Below are 20,151 nucleotides of genomic sequence, written 5' to 3' on the forward strand. Positions count from 1 at the left end.
AATTTTTTGGGCCAACGATCCTAGGATCCTTGTCATCCTCCTCAAACTCTCTGCTGCACAAAGGCAAAAGTATCAAAATTCAATTATTGAACCATCTTAAAATTTACATAAAGTAGAGCTGCAAGTTGTCAAGCACTCAAGCTATTTCAAGGTCAGAGGAACAAGATAACAAGTCATTGCAGGCTTCAAGCAAAAGAGTACAACAATTATTACATAAGTCTAAAGTTTAAAGTTCTCAAATGAAAGTCCACTGATAATTGATGTACTATCTAAAGCAAATCTTCATCCACTTGAAATGCATTTTCAGTCCCAAATGAGCTAGAAGGCCCAGAACCATCTTCCCCATTCTTTTGCATTTCCTCAGATTCAGATTCTTCACCATCTTCAAGGATCTCCTCTTCATTAATAGTTGGTTCAGGTACCCTAGGACGCTTTCTTGAGGTTCTTTTCCTTGTTGGAAACTCACTAGTAGTCCATAAGTTTCTGGCATGTGCAGCAGTAACCATTGGCAAATTGTGGCCACTTAAACCTTGAGATGCACCAATTGCCTCATCATGTGCAGCTCCTTGATGAACTGAATCATTATCAGCCACAACCCACTCATTTTCCCACTGAAATTCTTCAAGGTGCAATGGGTTGCTTCTCTTTCCCTTCGAACCGAGCTCACGTATCTTTGTAAACCTATTTGCCATTTTTCTGTTGTAGCTAACATAAACCAATTTATTCAACCTCTTGTGCTCTAATCGATTCCTCCTTTTGGTGTGTATCTGTGCAAATTGCAAGCAACAAAATACCCACCTAAGAAAACTAAAACTGAAATTAAAGAAACTGAACTGAACTGAATTTTTGTAAGATAAGCTTAACCTACCTGAGAAAATGTGCTCCAGCTGCGCTCACATCCTGATGCCGAGCAACAAAGGCTAACAATCCTTTTTGCTAATGTTTGAAGCTCATATGCAAGCCCACCATATGCACCCCACCAAAGAACTACACAAAAGCAAAATGGAATAATTTAGACAAACTCATATCTTCATATGTTAGTAAAATCAAGAACTGAACTGCAACTAGATAAACTGGACTTACTAGGATTTTTTCGGTTCGTATCCTTTATTGCTATTGCCTTTGAGAAGGCTTCACCTTCAGACCTCTCGTAATCATCAGCCTGTTTGCTAATTATGCTTTGCTCATCATCGTCCGGCACCATTTTCCATAGAACATCATTGAACAATGACCTAAGTCTAGTTGCTTCCCTTTTATCGTTCTCTCTTATAGGAAAAAACTTGGTTGGATTCAAAAACAATGCTGCCCCATATAGTTTTTGCTCCATTTGATTCTCCCATCTCTTCTCAAAGTACCCTAGAACTTCATTCAACAGTTGTGGCTTTTTTTTCAAAGATTCCTTTATGCTCGTCCTTACTGTATTCATGGTTGATATGATCTCAGGAACTGCAGGTGTCTCATCACCATCTGCTATCCTCAAAGCAATTAGAATGGGTTGTGAAGCTTTCAAACAATCTTCTACATGATTCCAAAAGGGTACAGACAACACAATGTTCTCTGCAGCTTTCCCTTCCATAGATGTAGATAATTTGTTGCGGTACCAATCTTCACTGACAAATAAGTTTTTCAGTGCTTGGTTATGCCTATGCATGCTAGCAAGTGTAAGAAAGGAGGTTGCAAAACGTGTAACAGCCGGCCTAACCAAATCTCCACCCAACTTTGCTCTCATCATATCAAGAATTCTCCCATGCTTATATATAAACCTAGACACTTTTTTTGCATCATTGATGCAAGAACTGAAATCCTTTATTTTACCAAGGTCCTCAAGCAACAAATCTAAGCAATGGGCGGCACAAGGGGTCCAAAACAAAGTTGGTATCCTCTCCATTAAAATCCTACCTGCTGCCTTGAAGTTAGCACCATTGTCTGTTACAACATGTACCACATATTCCTTCCCAATCATCTCAATTTGTTTTTCAAGTAAGTTTGCTAACATAATGCCATCAGCAACCTCACTAGAAGCATCCACAGAATCTAGAAAAAAGGTGCCTGCTGGACTGTTGGCAAGGAAATTGATGAGATGGCGGTGTCATTGGTCAGTCCATCCATCAGACATTAGTGTGCAACCATACTCCTTCCAAGATTCCTCATGCTTTTTCCTTAATTCATTTGTCTTCACAACTGCCCTCTCAAGTACGGGTTCCCTCATGGCATGGTAAGAAGGAGATCGATAACCAGGTCCATATTGCCCAATTGACTCCATCATGATTTCCCAGCTTCTTGAATTGATTGCATTCAATGGAATTCCATTCTCATAAAAAAATCTGCAACATGATCATCTACAATTTGTTTTGCTTCCTTTGACTTCTTTGTACAATGCTCAAGTGTAGGTTGAGAAGATGTGGAACTATGCCTCTGATTGACTACCTCTTCAGGAGTCTTACACAACATCGAACTCACTGATTTTACGTATTTCTTTCCAACAAAAGAAGTAATGGAAGCTTGAGCAATAACTTTTCTTTTTGCTTCCTTTGCCTTTGTTCCAGAACTTGGCACAACAACAACTTCACCTTGACATTCCTCTTCTGCAGTTTGTACATTCTCTTCTTCCATCAGCGTGGCTTTTGACCTTGTATTCTGAACAAGGTAATCACGCATCTCTTTCCTAACAATGGCAGGTGCCTTTGGATATTTTTCCGTGTCTCCAAAACCACCACAAAGGTGTTGCTTGAATCTCCTTATCCCTGCAGGCACAATCTTTTTACAAAATATGCACTGTACCATTTCCTTCTTTGTCTCATTGGGCCAAAATCCATACTTCTAGCCCGGATCCTTTGATCTAGCATGATTCTTAGGATCTTTAGCGAGGTCAGCAAGCTCTTGTGGCAGCTCTGCTAAAGCCTTATCAAATAAGGTTTGTGAATCTTCCATATTACCAGAACCAGCAGATGGAGCTACAGTTGCACTTGCAGTTGCAGACACCCTTGGTATAGAAACACCATCATCCACGAAATCAGCAGCAGCTTCTGCTTCAGAAGGGAATAAAATCTCCACAGCACTCCGTCGCTGCATAGCACGCTCACCTACATCAAGCAATTCAACACTTCAATTCCAAGTAATTCTAGAGTAGTAGAGTCTACAGTAAAGCACTAAATTGGTAATTAGAAACATAATTGGCTAATTGCATTGCATAACTCACCGCTTGACGAAGATGAAGTATTACTCATCTTCAGTGGGCTTCTTCAAAGTTTATTGCTGCTGGCCTGCTGCAAATAGATAACAGAGTTGAGTACTTGAGTTGAGCCTCACTCACGTGCGCAGACTCTACTACTCTAGTCTACTCTAAACTAAGTAACTAACTAAGTCTAAAGTCTAAAGTCTCTAAAGTCTAAACTCTAAACTAAACTAACTAGCAAATCAGCAGTCAAATTTAGTGTTGTACAAGTGTACATGAGTACATGACTGCTGTGGAGTGTGGACTGGGATCTGGGAAGTGGGAACATGGGGACTGGCCGATTGGGACTGGGAGTGCGGAGAAGAAGACAGTGTAGTAGTGTACCTCACCTGGAGAACTGCTGCAGTGCTGCTGCTTGCTGCTATGCGTCGGGGAGGGGCGCAGGTCGCCGGTGGCGCGCCGCCGGCCGCCGGCCGCCGGCCGCCGTCGCCCGCGTCTGGTCTAGGGTTTCGATGGGAGTTGGCGAGTGGCGAGCGACCGTGCTGCCTGCGTGCGTGGCCTGGCCTCTGCTCGCTTTCATCTTTCATGTGACAGTGAGTGACTGAGTGGGCTTGGGCTGTACTGCTGTAGTGGGCTGGGGCGCTGGGCTATAGTGGCAGTGAGTGGGCCGAAATGAAGTAACGAAGCAGGCCAAACTGATCGTCCGCGATCTAGTCGGACGACTAATCGCGATTAGTCGTCGACTAATCGGACGATCAGGTTTCTGATCGCCCTGATCGCGTCGGTACTCCTTATCGGATGCGTGATGACGATCAGTCGATTAATCGCCGATTAATCGGACGATCAGAAAACACTGGTATCATCAACCTTTAAATACATATGACATTTGAGTAGTGTGAGTGTGTGAAAAATAAATAAAAATTATCGCAACTCATAGTGTTATCCTCTCGATGATGAGAATAAGAGTCCCGTTAGTTACTTACAACAAGTGAGTTTGCTGCAGCCTAAGTGCTCAAAAACCGCTGCAATGTCGGCAAATACTATTTTGTTCGACATAAAATAGGGCCGAGGCTACTATTTGTAAAACACAGCTTTGTAAATATCCAAACCAGGCTTCCACGGTCGTATAATCTTCAGTTGGCACACTGTTCAATAACGGCACCACAAAATATCGGCAACACAAAGGCTGCTCGAAGTTCATTCTTGCATTTCAGAATCCAGATACATACATAAAGGCTACATAGATATAGCGGCGGTATAGCAAAGCAATATATGTATATAACTATCAGCTCTTAAACGCACAACCAATCAAACCAAGCAAGTTTGACAACAACTAATCTCACAAACCAGGTGATACGACACAGCACGCTCGCACAGGGAGCCACAACATTCAAAGGTAGCTGCTAACCCCGAGAAGACTCAGGTCCGATGAAAATAAACGTCGCAGGCAAATCTGCCACACATATCTCGAGAAATGACGGGGGCATAACTTGAGACTAGATAACAATGAGGAACTTGCGGAACCTAGAAGCACTTCCTGTGGACGATTGCCGGGCCAGACTCATCATACTCCTCCTTGGATATCCACATCTGGTACATCAATGCCACATCACAACAGAATTCGGAAGTGTTATCATTTCAACCATGTTACTGAGTTAAAACAAATGAAGTGCAGCAGCTGAAAGTAGATATAAACAACCGCATACCTGTTGGAAAGTGCTGAGCGAGGCTAGGATCGACCCTCCTATCCAGACACTGTACTTCCTCTCAGGTGGTGCGACGACCTTGATCTTCATGCTGCTTGGTGCAAGGGAAGTGATCTCCTTGCTCATACGATCAGCGATACCGGGGAACATAGTCGAACCTCCACTGAGCACAATGTTGCCGTAGAGGTCCTTCCTGATATCCACATCACACTTCATGATTGAATTGTATGTTGTCTCATGGATTCCAGCAGCCTCCATACCAATCATGGATGGCTGGAAGAGGACCTCGGGGCACCTGAATCTCTCTGCACCGATGGTGATTACTTGGCCATCAGGTAGCTCATAGCTCTTTTCAACTGAGGAGCTGTTCTTGGCAGTCTCCAACTCTTGCTCGTAGTCAAGAGCTATATACGCAAGCTTCTCCTTGATGTCCCTTACAATTTCTCGCTCGGCGGAGGTTGTGAAGGAATAACCCCTCTCAGTGAGAATTTTCATGAGCGAGTCGGTGAGGTCCCGACCAGCAAGATCCAGACGTAGAATAGCATGAGGAAGGGCATATCCTTCATAAATGGGCACAGTATGGCTCACACCATCACCAGAATCGAGAACAATACCTGTAGATTGAGAATAAAAAAAGAGGAAACTTCAGTCACACCGTGTAAACAACTAATTTTGACTTCCGTTATTTATTCTTGGTATACTAGCTGAGATACTTATTTTTTCCCTGAATTCATAATTTCATATCACCATGCAGACTGAGGTAACCACATATGCAGTGTATTTTGAGTTATGCAATCTCATGAGCAAGAATAGAAGATAAAGATACTTGGTGGGTTGATAAGAGCCTAATGGAAACAAAGAGAGAGATTACTAGAAAACTGGATCAACACTGAACTAAAAGGAAGGAGCAGGTCATACCAGTAGTACGGCCACTAGCATAGAGTGACAGGACTGCTTGAATTGCAACGTACATGGCAGGAACATTGAAAGTCTCGAACATAATCTGGGTCATCTTCTCCCTGTTGGCCTTTGGGTTCAAAGGAGCCTCAGTAAGCAACACAGGGTGCTCCTCCGGGGCAACACGGAGCTCATTGTAGAAAGTGTGATGCCAGATTTTCTCCATGTCATCCCAGTTGCTTACAATACCGTGCTCAATCGGGTACTTGAGCGTGAGAATACCTCTCTTGGACTGTGCCTCATCACCAACATATGCATCCTTCTGCCCCATCCCTACCATGACACCGGTGTGACGAGGACGCCCAACGATGCTAGGGAATACAGCCCTTGGTGCATCATCGCCGGCAAAACCAGCCTAGAAGATAGATACACAAAATTAGTGGCATATTTGGGTGGGGGAGACTATGGCTGTACAAATTAAGGGGAAAAGCACTGACCTTGACCATTCCGGTGCCATTGTCGCAGACAAGAGGCTGGATGTCCTCACCATCAGCCATTTCTACAGAACTGCTGCAGGTGGCGCATATGGATAGAATCAAATGAGTCAATGATGAAAGTGTTTTAGTTCAATATGTGATTGAAAAGGAGCACTGGATTTGAGACGCATGCTAACTGGAAGACAACGGTTTCTGACGTTATATTGAATCTGAAATTTGCAACATCGCATTCAGGGGCGGGGCGGATCCAGTAAAGGGACTTATATGCATCTGAAAAAAAATCGCACCCCCCGCCGCGCTGATGCCACCGCTGTTGCAGATCCGGACTCATGGAATGCGGATCCGTGCCCCTGCAAGTGGATCTCCACCCACGCCACGCCACGGATCCGGCCATAGCGCACCAGATCGAGCCCAGCCCTAGCTGGCGCAGGCAGGAGGAGGCAAGCACGCTTGGGGAGGGAACTCGCGAGGAGAGTACAAAGGCCTCGCTGCCGCCACCCTCGCACCGGCGCGGGCCTCCGGCCGCGTGCTCAGGCGGCAGCGAGCGAACTCTTGCAGCGGCGGCGCGGGTTCCGCCCGTGTCGCCCCGCAGAGGAGCGACGGTTCGCAGCTTCGCACAGCATGAAGGGAAGGGAAGAGAAGAGGTGGGAGTACCTGGTGGGTGCTCGCTGCCGGCGAAGAGGCCAACGAAAGCCTCAGCACCCTGGCTTAGGGCGGCGGCGGCGGCAACTGTGGTCTGAGAGCGAGGAGAGCAAGAGAGCAGGAATGCAGCGGACGGAAGGGGAAAGGGGGAATGCAGGAGGAGCAGTTGTTTGTGGCCTGCAACCGCGAGAAGACTGCCAGACCCAGATGCGATTGAGAAGGGATCTGTTCTGTGCTGGCTTGCAATTCGACGGGTTTGGCTTCTTCACAAAATAATGGACAGTGAGGGGCTTTTCTATAAACACTTTCCTCCAGCCGTTGGATCCGTCAACCCGATCTGCATTACAGAGACAGGTGTGTCGTCGTCTCCTCACTCTCGCCTCTCCCCTCTTCACCCGTGGGCCGACGCGCCGCCGCAGCAAGCAGCCGAGAGGGGAGGGGATGCTAGCCGCACGGAGGGGCGCGGCGGCCGCGTGGGCGGCACAGGCCTTCCACTCCTCCTCCGCAGCGCTCTCCAAATCCACTGTAAATCCACTGTACCCCCTCCAAATTAAACTTCCCCGCTCTCTCCAACCATGCATATCTGTGGCTCTTCCTTCCAGCGTACTAGATGCGATGTGATGCGAGATTAGCCTAGGAAACATTAGCCAACGGCAGGCGCCAGCGCCACCAAAAAAACAAATAATTCCGTGTCAGCACACCTTCAGTGGAATTTCAGTACCAGTAGACAATGGATTTAGCTTGCATTTCCTTTCCTTCCAAACAAAAATGTGCGTGTGCAAGTGTAATGTTGCACGCTCTCACTAGTCGGAGAGCTGTTAGTTGTTCAGATATATTTTGTAATGACTTATTACAAGACCCAGCCCAGTGCATATATCACTCATCGCTCCTTAACCACTCGCCATGTATGCACTGTGGCATCAGAGCGTTTCTGGAATCATTTCGAACCTAACAGTGGTTTTGGGCAGCCTCGATTCCGCTTCACCGTCCGTGAAAAGCGAGGGGATGCGAAGAGCGCCCTTAAGAACCTTCTGCTCAATGGCGGCACATGTCAGGTATTTGTCTTGGCGATCTTTTTTCTTTCTCCCCTTCCTACTCGTGAATTCTCTCTGCCTGCAGACATGTGAGCTTGTTTGTCTCTAAGCAATTCCACTAATGCACTTAACTTCTGGAGCGACCCCGTTTCGATGCGGTCGTCCTGGTATAAGTAACTGGACATGTACCACATGCCGGTTGGTGCTCGTGGGCACAAACAGATTTGCCTCCTTCACCGCTACAGCTCAGTTCATACCTGTGACTGCATTGTTCTTTTTCATTTGTTCGGGGAAATACATTCCCCGCTGTGAAAGTGGATTGCTTCAAGTACGCGTCGTTGCTCTCTACAGGAAAGCAGTAACAAACAAATGAGGAAGCAGAAAGGTGGTACCGGGTCGAAGGCTCAGCGCTCTGCTCCAGGAAAAAATCCCTGTGGAAAAAATAAGCGTAAGCTCTTTCAAACCGTTTACCTTGAGTGACTTTTGAATTTTAAATGCTTGTGTTGTTCTGTGTACAGCTCAATTATATGTTTTCAATCATCTAGAATACTGGACAGGATACTAAAAATACACAAACATGAGGGCTCTGCCAACCTTTTACACGTGCATTTGTTCCGCACTAACATTTCCCTGCGAGCATTGGCTTTTAATGATTTTTGCTCCATTATTTATTTGCTGGACGATCATTTTCCTAGCACCTTTGCTATGTACCTTTTATTATTTTATGGATAAGTTACATTTCACGATCTGCTTGTTACCTTCAAATTATTATTATTTGGATGGATTATACCTAAAAAATTAGCCTTGAATAGGAGCACGAGCACGTAGAAAACACAGTTATTCACGTGCATGAACTTTGTCTTATGCCTTCTGTTGGGTTTTAACTCTAGTCTACTCTAACTTGGGACGAAAAGGCTTTGTTGTTGTTGTATATTTGGATGACAAGAACTGCACATTGATGTTTAACTTAGGCGGGCATTACTGGAAAAGCTTCGATGATGACGATGAATGCGCGCACACACCATATGGTACCTATGGTGGTAAGAAATCTTTCACCTGGTACTGGCCTGGGGAGGACGACGGCCTTGGTAGTAATCCTAGTGGTTTTCAATGGAGGGAGGAATCTCAGTCTGCCAAATCAAAGGAGAAGTTCTGGAACGAAAGTGACGTCGATGAGGACGAGGGGTCGAGCCGTGATGATCTGCGAAGCTATAGGATTTCTCTCGGATTGCCAGTTTTAGGTCCCTTAAAGCTGGATCATATTAAGGCTGCGTGAGTCATCTGAACGTTTCCTACAACACCACATTGCACTTGCAGGGCTTCAATGTCACAAGGTTGCTAATTCAACATGGTGATTCTGCAGTTTTCGTGCATCTGCTCTCAAGTGGCACCCAGACAAACATCAAGGGCCTTCACAGGTTGGTGTCATAGTATGTGTGTTATCCTTGCATTTTATCATCTGTTTCAAATGATTCTCGTGACTGGTGCTGAAGCTCAGTATCTATTCCTTCAGTGCATGGATAAATCCGGATCGAATACAGACAGATACTAGTGATTTTACATTTTTTTCCTACATCTCATATTATATTCTATATTTTTATCTCGGGTCTTAGAACCAGATACAGATTATCTGGATAATGGTATCTATCTCATATAAGTACATATCAGAAATCTGATTTTGAATATCCGGATTCGGGTACGGTTGGATGCTAAATTTTCGGGCTTAGATACAGACTATTCATATAGAATTTTGACCCTTTCGGAACGGATAGATAGCGGAATATATCCTTTCCATCTTCATCCCTACTTCAAGGAACTGTTTTGCGTGCATTGCCAAATTGACATGCACGGCACACTTAAAGTGATTGAGTTGATTTGTTGAAACTGTGGATTGAACATGAAAATACCAGCTCTGTTCTTTTTTGTTGATTTACTTAACCAAATCACCAAAGATGTTAATTCTGGACGCATCTGTATTTTCCAGGCTGAAGCAGAAGAAAAATTCAGACGGTGCGTGGAAGCGTATAACGCATTGACTCGTGCTTTCAGATCAAGTGGCTAACTACCGCGAGGAATTTTGTTCTTTATGATTTGAGGTTTTCTTAGGACTCCTAGTGATGTGTGCGTGGCTGCTGGTCTTCAGGACACAGAGACTGCTAGAAGTGAAGTTCAGAGTTATGGCTTCATGTTGATAACGAAATATATAAGCATAATCTTTACAAAAAAAACATAGATTAGGCCAGTCCTGCCAAATCGTATGAGAACGCAAATTACAGGGCTCATTTGTATGATGATTTGGTTCCACACAACGCTGTAAGTAGAAAGCAAATACTGTTTGTTCCATGCTGAGATTTTGTCAAGCAAATACTCCCAGGATGAAAGTGAATAACCGAATTGTTAGTATAAATTTAGTATTTTAAAATATATATGTATGAAACTTTATGTTATCAAGCACATTGTTACAAATAAAAATATTTTTCTTGTATAAATTATTTTATGTATTATTTACTCCATACAATAAACAAGTGAAAATATACAATAAACAAGTGAAAATATCCGAGTTTTATATCTATCATTTGAAAGATATATGATAAATTTAGGGTTTATTTTTATGATTCTATATAAGCTCCATGGTAAAAACAAGAATATAAATTTACATTAAAGATTATATATACTATTTATTTGTAATCAAAGAAAAAAAGGCAAATCGAATAACTGTTTTTGACCATTTTTATCCCTAAATACTCCAGAAAAACTTAAAACTGTCAGCAAATACTTTGTCTAACATAAAATGCAGCAAGCCTTGCTACTCTCGTAACAATTGTTTTGTGATGACTGAAATTGTCTTAACAGTTGATGTTAGAGTGTATATGGGCCTGGCCCATTAGGGGTTCCTATTTCACCCGGTACTGTAGCAGCTAGGGTTCATTGTACACCATTCCTATCACATGGTACCAGAGCCAGGCTAGGGCTTTCTCCAGTCGCCGCTGCCATCGCTCTCCATGGCCGGTCGGCCGCAGCCCTTTCCCTCCTCCCCCGTCGACGGGAAACCCTTCCCCCCTCTCCCCCTCTCCTACCGAGCGGCGCTAGCCGCGCCCGCCACACGCGTGCGTACGTCGTCACCGTGCCCCCCCCAACCGACCCCACATGCCCTCAGCCGGCACTGACGACCAGCAGCAGTAGTTCCCCTTGTCCCGTGGCTGCTCTGATCCCGGCCGTCTCGATCCCAGCGCCACGGCGCTTACCCCACCTCTCCCCTCTCCGCCCGCACCTCCGACCGATCTGGCCTTCCTCCCCCCACACTCGTCCACCCACGCCTCCACCCATGCCATTCCACCATCTGTCCGCCGGAGCCGCGCCGGCCCCCCACGGATCTGCTTCGGCCATCGCAGTCCTCTCCCTAGGGTTCCCCTCCAGTGCGCTCTCCATGCCGAATGCCGCCCTGCTTCGCTCTCAGTTGATGGCGCCTGGTTTTCCCCATGTCTTGCCCGACATGACGGTTGGGGCCCCCGTGCGTGCCCACCCACCACCGCTAACTGTCTGCACCCAACCCTCCGCCATCACCTCATCCATGTGCGCTCCTTCAGATGACGCTGCCACCATCCTCGCCGCCACCCAGGCGGTCGTTACTGCGGCTCGCCAGCGGGCCCAGGACGCCGCTCGTGCCCTTGAGCAGGAGCAGGCGGTTGTTGACGCCATCAAGCGCCAATATGTCGAGACCTACCATCGTCTCGCCGGCAAGGGCATGTCGGACGGCTCCCACGTCCGCTTGGCTCTACGCCACACCTTCGAGCCCGCGTCCGCCCCTGCCTCCACTCTTCGCGCCTCTCTTCACGCTCAGGCAGCGGCCCTCACCAGCATCAGGACCACTGTCACCGACATTCTCGTGCTAGACTCCACTCAGTACCCTCGGTGGCGCGACCAGGTCCTGCAGACCCTCCGCCGCTACGCCCTCGCTGACCACGTCCTCTCCCCGGTCACTGACCCCACGGAGGATTGGCTCCTGATGGATGAGGTGGTCCTTTCCTAGATCCATGGCACCCTCACGGCCAAACTTCAAGACATCATTCGTGTGTCGAACGATACGGCTCACCGGATCTAGGGTGCCCTTGAGGCTCAGTTCCTCGGCAACCGCCAGACTCGAATTCTGTACCTTGAGACTGCCTTCCGCCAGCTTGCTCATGGCGATCTCTCTGTGGATGAGTACTATCGTCAGATCAAGACGATGGCGAACACTCTCCGCACCCTCGGGGCCCCCATCACCGATGAGAGCCTCGTGCTCAACCTCCTCCGTGGATTGAGCCCTCGCTTCGATCGTGTGACCCCCATCCTTACCAGCATGAAGTCGTTTCCCACTTTTGCGGAGGTCAAGAACAATCTCCTTCTCGAGGAGCTTCACCTCTCCGCCACTACACTGTCGCTCCTGCCATGGCGCTCTACAGCGCGCCTCGGGCTGCCCCCTCTGACTCTGGGGGTGTCACACCTGGGTTTCACGGGTCCAAAACCCAAGCGCGAAATAATCACCAGGTGTGCTGGGACCAAGTCTCACACATATGATGAGTAGTGGTACAGAAATGAATGTCACATCTTTACTATATAATAGGAGTTCTGTACAAAATAAATAAATAAATAATTACATCATAAGGAGACAACGATCCAGCAACCTAAAGTTAACTGGGAGACGACGGCCTAGACCTCTCACGAACTCATCACAGCATCCTCCATGCGTCTCATTCTGTGGTACCTGTTCTTGACCTGTGGGGAGGTGTGAGGCAGCAAGAGTGAGCTCACATACGTTCATCGCTCAACAAGTAGTGGAGAATAATGTGCATGAACTCGCCAAAGGTGGGAGCTCATGTAAGGTGTAAGGCTTACCAAAGAGGATGGCTAAAGCTGAGCATTGCTTTTAAAGTTGATCAAAATTTTATTAGCAGTTACTAAATGTAAGTGAATATCAAACCATAGTAGTAGTAAATCAAGTTAATAATAAATCTCAATGCGATGCAAATGACAAATTGAATTTAATTCCATAAATTAATCATGTGAGTGTACGAGCTGCTCATGACCGTGAGCACGGCTAGTATACCAGTTTTACACTCTACAGAGGTTACGCATCTTTACCCACAAGTCATGTTACCCATCTGCCAAGGGATCGTGACTTCCCATACACCTATACCGAGGAGGCGAGGCAGGGTAATACTACGAGGCCTTTACAAAGTCCCACTAGCTTCAGAAAACCCGCTATAGTTTCTAGGAAGCTCCAATACAGGTACCTCTCGCCTGACCATCATCGCAGCAAAATCAACCCAAGGGCCTCCCTACACTGACCACTCCCCTACTGCCCTTGCCCCTTTCGGGTAAGGTAGTCCTCCACTAGCTTTCCTAATTAGTCAGCCAAGGGCATCCCATACCACCCTTGTGGTAGCACTGTTTTCCCGGCTGGTTCTCCATGTTCCAATTAACATAATGATCTTATCATGAACAGTAAATAACAAACTGATAATAGAAGTAGGATCCTGAATAATATGTATCTCCATATCCAAAACCATATAAAGCAATAACAGGTACTACCCAAAAATTCAATGGTGTAAACAAGGTATAAAGATAGTCAAACTAGGGTAACCTATTGGGTTCCATCAAAATTAACATATGCAGATCATTATAATTAATAAGAACATGATTGGATAAAAAGAAGTGATCAAGGGCACAACTTGCCTGGGACTCGAGATTCCAGGTACCAGCTTGCTCTTCAGTCGACTCGTAACCTCGCTGCTAGTTGTAGCAATACAAACAAACATGGTATAGGCACAATAAACATCACACCAAATATAAGAACAAACTGCATAAGAATATTCTATGTGTCATAACGAGATCATGGGTTCGAGAACTACTAAAATCGGAGTTACTGTCGAGGAGTTATGATTTGTGGAAGATCTACGTGATTTAAATATTAAACTATATTATAAATTGATTAGGGTACACCATATGAGAGAATATTCTATAAAAAAATTAACTCAACTTTAATTTTAATTATACTTAACTAGAGATCATGTTTTAACCAACTTATAATTATGGTCAGGTTGGTTTTGATTTAGAAGAACTAATCTAGTAGACATAAGATAAATAAATATCAAAGTATGCGACATGGTATAATTAATGTTGTTACTGCGTAGTAAATATTTATACGGAGCTAACGCAACTGATACGGGTCAAATCGGAATTAAAACGAAGAAGTTATGAATTTCCGAAGTTCGTATGTGCTTGCTACAAAATTGAGTAATCAATTCTAGTATGGGTTTCATATCAAAACAGTGTTACCAAGTAATAGACAATATTAATACAAAATTATAGGAACTGGAATGGACTAAAAAGGATTTACCATGAATTTTCTATGAATTAAATGGTTTTCTGCAGATATTTTTATACTCAAAATCGATTTCTATATCTCTTTTTCCTGTTTTCTTTAATTCCTGGACTGCGCACATGATTCCAGTGTAGTTCAGGGTTCTATTCATAAATTCCAGGGCCTCTGCGTAATGGTTTTATAAAGGACCCGGACTGCGGGTTAGTTTTGGAAAAAGCGAGGGGCTCTTATGTGAATTTGGCTCGGCGAAGTCCACCGCCAGGATTAGATCATACCCCTGACAACCAAAACGCTTCCCAACTGTCGAATCCGATCCCAATGGTGCAGTTTAGATCTGGCTCTAACCCAAGTGATACGCGCACAGAGCCATTGATCCAACGATCTGTGGCTAGGATTCTATATAGACGAAGGGGGTATGCTTGATTAAATCATGGCCACCCATCTGTGAGTCGACGGTTCTGATCTATCAGGCTGAAGCAGTACCTGCGATCTAATCGTAGCCGTTCACACGGAATCAGACGGTAGCGAGATCGTCGTCCCCGCGGCCCTCCATAGCCACGCCGGCGCGACCCAATACCCGGCAGCGCCATTGCAGGGGCAACCCACCCGCGCATTCTAGTGCCCGACTACCGATCCGAAACGGTCCCAACCCAAGGGGCGACCCAGGCGAACGCATAGGCAACTTCCATACCTCGATTTATGGCGACGACCGCGTGGTCCATGGCGCAAGGCAGATCTACGAACGCGCCCATACTCCGACGAGGAATCGCCATGGATTCGTGGCCTCCCACGCTGATTTGTTGGTAGCTAAAGCTTTCCCTCGCCCTGTAGAATCCCGCGCCCACACCATGAAAGCCTAACCGTGACTCTGGTAAGAATAGCCGCGGCGGCTCCCATCCTCTCTCTACTCCGCCTCTGATGGTGGGGAAAAAGGGGGTCACAGCATGGTTTTATGGTTGGGGATGGGGACACACATGGCCGACCCGACTCCGAGATCAGTGCGAAAATGGGGGATGTCTGTTGCGGTCAGCCAGAGCCGATCTCGGCGGAAAACAGAGCTCCGGTTGCGAAGCAATTCTGTTGAGACGGCGACGACGAAGCACCTGGCGAAGCGGTCCCACCAGGCAGAGGGATGACCCGCGAGTAAGAACATGTGCACGCAAACTAGGTGGCCGACCAATGGGCCCCACATGGCGGTGGTGTGGCGCGAGTGTATGGCAATAGGGGCCCACACGCCAGAGACAACGGGCGCGGCTCAACGCGCACGCAGAGCAGGCCTGGCAAGAGGGAAATGGGCTGTGGGGTATATATTCGGCCCAAGAGGCTGATAGGTTTGATCTTTTCTTTTTATTTTCGAGTTCTTCCTCCAAATTCAATTCCTATTTCAAATCTCCCAAGTGTCAGAATTAATACTAATATAAATATGACCTCTACTATTTTCAATATTATTATTTTTTATTTTCCTTATTATTTATTTATGGGAGGAATAAATGGTTTCATTAAAATTCCCTCTCTCATTTTCTTAATTCCTTTTCTATTTTTAAATTCTATTTTTTCACTTAAACTTGTCTCATACATGTAGCGCCCCGAATTTCGAGTTGAATTTTTTCTTTTCTCTATCGCTCGCTAAATTCGGGCATTACCCCTCTTTCCCATTTCTTTTCGCTAAAACCTCACCCGTCTTCAAAACTTTAAGTCATGTGATAATGGTAAACCCTAGAGTTAATTTCTTTGATTTGCTGCACCATGCCGAACCATGCATTTTTTGATTGTTGAAAATGTGAAAGCATTCATATACAAAATTAGATATCAAAAAAGGGAAAATATTTTCTTTTCTCTCCTCTCCCTCTCCTCCCCTTTTTGGCCCAGCCGCCCCCCTGGGCGCGCGGCCCAGATGGCCGGCCGGCCCAACCGGCCACGCCCCCTCTCCCCTTCCCCCCCTCGCGTCGTGGGCCGGCGGTGTGGCGGCTTAGCTCGCCTCTCCCCGCCCCCCGCTTTGGCCCCAGGAGCGGCCCAGCCGCCCCCTCCCCCCAAATCTCTCTCCCCTCTCCTGCGGGCCCCGCCTTTCATCCCTCTCCCCTCCCCCCAAATCTCTCTCTCCCCTGCCTAACCCGCCCCGATACCCTGCTCGCCCGAAACCGCCGCCGCCGCCAATCCCCGCCCGCGGTGAGCCCCTCCCTCCCCCTCTCCTCTTCTCTCTCCCCTCCCTCCTCCTTCCCCCGCCCGTCGGCGCCCTTCCCGCGTCCCGGCCGCGCCCGGCCCCGCCCGACTCAAGCTCGCCGGCTATGGCGCCGGCCCCCATCCGCCCCGCCCCGGTGCGAGCGACCCCGCCCCTCCCCTCGGTGTGGCCGGCCATGGCGGGCCGGCGCCTTCCCGCGGCGCGGCGAGCCCCGCCCCGCCCGCGCGCGCTCGCCCGCCCCCGGCCGCGCCCGCCCTCGGCTCGCCCGTCCCGAGCTCGTTCCGCCCCGGCCGCGCTCGCCGACCCCGCCCGCCCCGGCCATGGTGGCCCCTGCCCGTCACGCCCGCGCCGTCCCCTGTCCCGGCGTGGTGGCCGGCCGTGGCCTCGCCGGCCATGGCGCCCGTGCGGCGTGCCCCGCCCGCCTGGCCGGCGTGCCCTCGCCCCGCCATGCGCGCGCGCCCGGCCTCGGCCCCGTCCCGGCCATGGCGTGTGGCCATGGCGCGCCCACCCGTGCTCGCCTGCCCGCCCCGACGTGTCCTGCTCGCGTCGTGACGGCCCCGGCGCGGCCTCAAGCTCGGCCCAGCGTGCCTATGGCGCGCGGCCTTGAGCTCGGCCAGCGCGCGGCCCCGACGTGTGCACGGCTAGTTCGCGGCGCATGTGTACGGCCTTGCGCGCGCGCTGCTCGCGTGGTGCGCGCGGTGCCTTGGCACGGCTTGCCGTGCCCTCGTCTACCCCTAGACGTGCCCGTCTACCCCCCTATATTTTATGCGCGCTAATCACGTTGTTCATGTTAATGAAATAGGAAACTCAATTTGGAAATTGGTTACGTTAGTTAATTCATATAGTTAATCGTCTAGCTCATTTAATGTTGATCAACTGAAAGTGGTCATGTTTCTATTAGTGCATGTAGCTAATCCTTATTTTTGGAGCTAAGTAGAACTAGAGCACGTAACGTCTAGTTATTCGTCTACCCATAATGCGCCTCGAGCATAAGCTTTAACCCCTGCGAGACCTTCCCCCGATTCTTTCTAACCATGGTAAATGTAATATCGTATGTTATATTCTATGCATGTTTAATCTACTTGTTCTCTTGTATGGTGTACTGTTTGTTTCCTAATTTGAATGGATGGATGTATGTATGTTTGCACTCGCATAGAGAACGATCCGGTTGAAGAGCCCGAAGAACTCGCAGGAGAAGCCCCTGAGCAGCAGTCGGTTGGTGGAGGCAAGTGTCCCTTGACCTATCTCTGTCCTATTTATTCTTTAATTCACCTCCCGCATTACACATTTATGCCTAAGGATTGACTAGCTTTGTTATCCATGTCCTTGTTTACCTATTTGGGTTGGATTATTATTGCTTAGTCTTATGCTATTGCTCCACTCTAATCAATGAACATGATGAGAATGAGCAATGATATGCTGTTTTCCCCCTTCTTATTATGATGTTATACTTGTGGCCTTTAAGGGGGCTCGAGCGGTTTCTCGAGTGCCTCTCCGTAAGGACTTGTTCGTTGGATGACCGCCCGGGAAAACAGTGCAACCATGAGGGTGGAATGGGGTGCCCTTAGCTGAATAATTAGAGGATGCGGGGTGTAGTTCGCTTCGTCGTCGTGCCGTCAATGGGGCTCGGTGTATGCGGCTCGCTCTGCCAAGGTTGATTTGTCCCTTGGGGAGGAGTGCGGTACATTTAGGAAACCTAATGGGCGACTACAGCCCCAGGGAATCTTTGTAAAAGCTACGTATAGTGAAACCCTGCTGGGTCACCTTGGTAGTGATCAATGGAGAGTCATGATCTCCGGGCATAAAGGGAATCACGGCTTGTGGGTAAAGTGCACAACCTCTGCAGAGTGTTTGAAACTGATATATCAGCCGTGCTCGCGGTTATGAGCGGCCAAGGGAGCTCCAGTGATTAGTGGTACTTGATCAGAGATGGTCGGATTACAGGTGGTAACGAGGTTGATGGTTCTTGGTTTTGACTCTGGTAATCGTAAGTGGTACTCTTTCCGTTTGGAAAGGAGTACGTTTGGGTTAATAACGTGGGTTAACTCTAAAACTTGGCTTTCTCTACTAGTAATAATAATCTGACCAACTAAAAGCAACTGCTCGACTTACCCCCACATAAAGCTAGTCCACTACAACCAGACAGGACACTTGCTGAGTATGTTGATGTGTACTCACCCTTGCTCTACACACCAAACCCCCCATCCCCAGGTTGTCAGTATTGCAACCCCTGCTCAGGAGAAGGCGAAGCCGTGGAAGGAGACTTCAAGGAGTTCCAAGACTACGACGAGTTCTAGGCGTGGGTTAGCGGCAACCTCCAGTCGGCTGCCTGTGAAGGCCGCGTTTATCTACGTTTCTTTTCCGCACTTTGATGATTTGTAAAGACTATGTGGATGTCTCAGACATATGATGTAATCGACTACTATTTCCCTTTTTAATACTATTTGAGCACTGTGTGATGATGTCCATGTTATGTAACTGCTGTGTACGTGAATTGCTGATCCTGGCACGTACATGGTTCGCATTCGGTTTGCCTTCTAAAACCGAGTGTGACATAAGTGGTATCAAAGCCGTGCTGACTGTAGGACCGCTAACCTAGAGTAGAATGGTCGTTCTAAGGATTATAGACCTCTATCCCTGCCTTGACTTTGGTATCCCTTCAAAAGTTGGTCATATCGACCAAAACCTATGTTCTACTGTATATTATACCTTGCTGAAAATTGTGTTTTATTCTAATCCTTCAATTATTTATGGTTCATTACTTGCTGGTCATACTAGTTCTGTTCTCACTCTTTTGCTTGCGGTGTCTTTTGTAGATGGCTCGTCTTAGACACACCGCATGAAAGTCTGTCATCCCCTTCTTACCCTCTCGTCTCGCGGAGCGTCTGCTTCGCCATCCCGTGGCCGGTCAGTCCAGTCACTTGGAGAGGCTGCACCACCGCCTGCATGAGGAGCAAGAGCGTCGACGACAGGAGCAGGGGCAGCAGGGCTCTTCTTTCTCGCTCCAGCAGGAGATAGAGTCTGTGAGGAGTTGCTCCCCCGTGCTTCCTCTGGAGGTGCCCCCTGCACCACCACTGGGCGCCCCAGCCTCTGGAGTAGCTGCTGAAGGAGGCCTAGATGACGGAGGTGGCAACGACAGCTCGAGCCACGACATCGACTTTTCTGCTGACCAGGAGCCAGAAGGATGGGTTGCTCGACCCATCACTCGCGACGCTGCTCGCGGGTGTCACTTCCACGATGCGCTCGACACCCTGCTACATCGGGCACTTAACCGGCGTACTTGGTCTATCGAGTATCGCTGTGTGGTCTACCAGCATAGTCGCAGGGTCTACCCGGACCACTGGGAGGCGACCTGCTTGGTGCGCCGTCCGGAGAACAGTCTCCAGGGTGCGAAGGCCTGCTCAGAGCACTATTCTATCTCTGAGCGGGACTCAGCTGAGGCGGCCATGCAAGATGTTGCACGGCGTGCGCTTTCGCACTACTGCTTGGTCCTCGATGGGGTAGCTGACGGTCTCAACCTGAAGTATTACCCCCGCCGTCCATCTGGCAGCACAGGAGGTGTGATTGTTTCACCTGTCGGTGAGGACAATACTAGGTTGAGCAGCACAGTCAACCTAGCCGTCGTGCTAAACACGGAGCTAGACCATGCGCTAGACG

General features: G+C 48.0%; 3 protein-coding genes across 4 annotated transcripts; 1 reads left to right on the forward strand and 2 right to left on the reverse strand.

The window, feature by feature from the left end:
• Positions 1 to 269: 269 nt before the first annotated feature.
• On the reverse strand, positions 270 to 1,651 carry LOC103631033 (uncharacterized). Its single transcript, XM_008652050.1, has 3 exons — positions 1,084 to 1,651; positions 869 to 987; positions 270 to 767 (listed from the first exon to the last, which is right to left on the reverse strand). Exons 1-3 carry the CDS (start codon positions 1,649 to 1,651, stop codon positions 270 to 272), a joined length of 1,185 nt encoding a protein of 394 aa, XP_008650272.1.
• Positions 1,652 to 4,328: 2,677 nt separating this feature from the next.
• LOC103629275 (actin-97) lies at positions 4,329 to 7,517 on the reverse strand. 2 transcript variants are annotated; one of them, XM_008650452.3, is made up of 5 exons: positions 6,930 to 7,517; positions 6,276 to 6,345; positions 5,800 to 6,193; positions 4,882 to 5,495; positions 4,329 to 4,765 (listed from the first exon to the last, which is right to left on the reverse strand). In XM_008650452.3, exons 2-5 carry the CDS (start codon positions 6,333 to 6,335, stop codon positions 4,700 to 4,702), a joined length of 1,134 nt encoding a protein of 377 aa, XP_008648674.1. In that variant the 5' UTR covers positions 6,336 to 6,345; positions 6,930 to 7,517; the 3' UTR covers positions 4,329 to 4,699. The 2 variants fall into 2 exon arrangements, with proteins under 2 accessions (XP_008648674.1, XP_008648673.1); XM_008650451.3 differs by having other exon boundaries at positions 6,276 to 6,348; positions 6,930 to 7,504.
• Positions 7,290 to 10,294, forward strand: LOC100285325 (uncharacterized). Its single transcript, NM_001158218.1, has 6 exons — positions 7,290 to 7,442; positions 7,886 to 7,972; positions 8,303 to 8,399; positions 8,923 to 9,223; positions 9,315 to 9,369; positions 9,936 to 10,294. Exons 1-6 carry the CDS (start codon positions 7,359 to 7,361, stop codon positions 10,011 to 10,013), a joined length of 702 nt encoding a protein of 233 aa, NP_001151690.1. The 5' UTR covers positions 7,290 to 7,358; the 3' UTR covers positions 10,014 to 10,294.
• The last annotated feature ends 9,857 nt before the right edge of the window (positions 10,295 to 20,151 follow it).

The sequence above is a fragment of the Zea mays genome, chromosome 6 (genome assembly GCF_902167145.1).
Source record: "Zea mays cultivar B73 chromosome 6, Zm-B73-REFERENCE-NAM-5.0, whole genome shotgun sequence".
In the NCBI taxonomy this organism is placed as follows: domain Eukaryota; kingdom Viridiplantae; phylum Streptophyta; class Magnoliopsida; order Poales; family Poaceae; genus Zea; species Zea mays.

Bases quoted from the DNA above. Each gene is read 5' to 3' on its own strand.
- LOC103631033 (XM_008652050.1), bottom strand. From the start codon at position 1,651: ATGCATAGGCATAACCAAGCACTGAAAAACTTATTTGTCAGTGAAGAT. The intron at 988-1,083 runs GTAAGTCCAGTT...GCTTTTGTGTAG, and splicing joins TACGAACCGAAAAAATCCTA to TTCTTTGGTGGGGTGCATAT. The intron at 768-868 runs GTAGGTTAAGCT...CAATTTGCACAG, and splicing joins GCTGGAGCACATTTTCTCAG to ATACACACCAAAAGGAGGAA.
- LOC103629275 (XM_008650452.3), bottom strand. From the start codon at position 6,335: ATGGCTGATGGTGAGGACATCCAGCCTCTTGTCTGCGACAATGGCACC. The intron at 6,194-6,275 runs GTCAGTGCTTTT...TCTATCTTCTAG, and splicing joins ATGGCACCGGAATGGTCAAG to GCTGGTTTTGCCGGCGATGA. The intron at 4,766-4,881 runs GTATGCGGTTGT...TTGATGTACCAG, and splicing joins CGCTCAGCACTTTCCAACAG to ATGTGGATATCCAAGGAGGA.
- LOC100285325 (NM_001158218.1), top strand. From the start codon at position 7,359: ATGCTAGCCGCACGGAGGGGCGCGGCGGCCGCGTGGGCGGCACAGGCC. The intron at 7,443-7,885 runs GTAAATCCACTG...GGTTTTGGGCAG, and splicing joins CAGCGCTCTCCAAATCCACT to CCTCGATTCCGCTTCACCGT. The intron at 7,973-8,302 runs GTATTTGTCTTG...TGCTCTCTACAG, and splicing joins TCAATGGCGGCACATGTCAG to GAAAGCAGTAACAAACAAAT.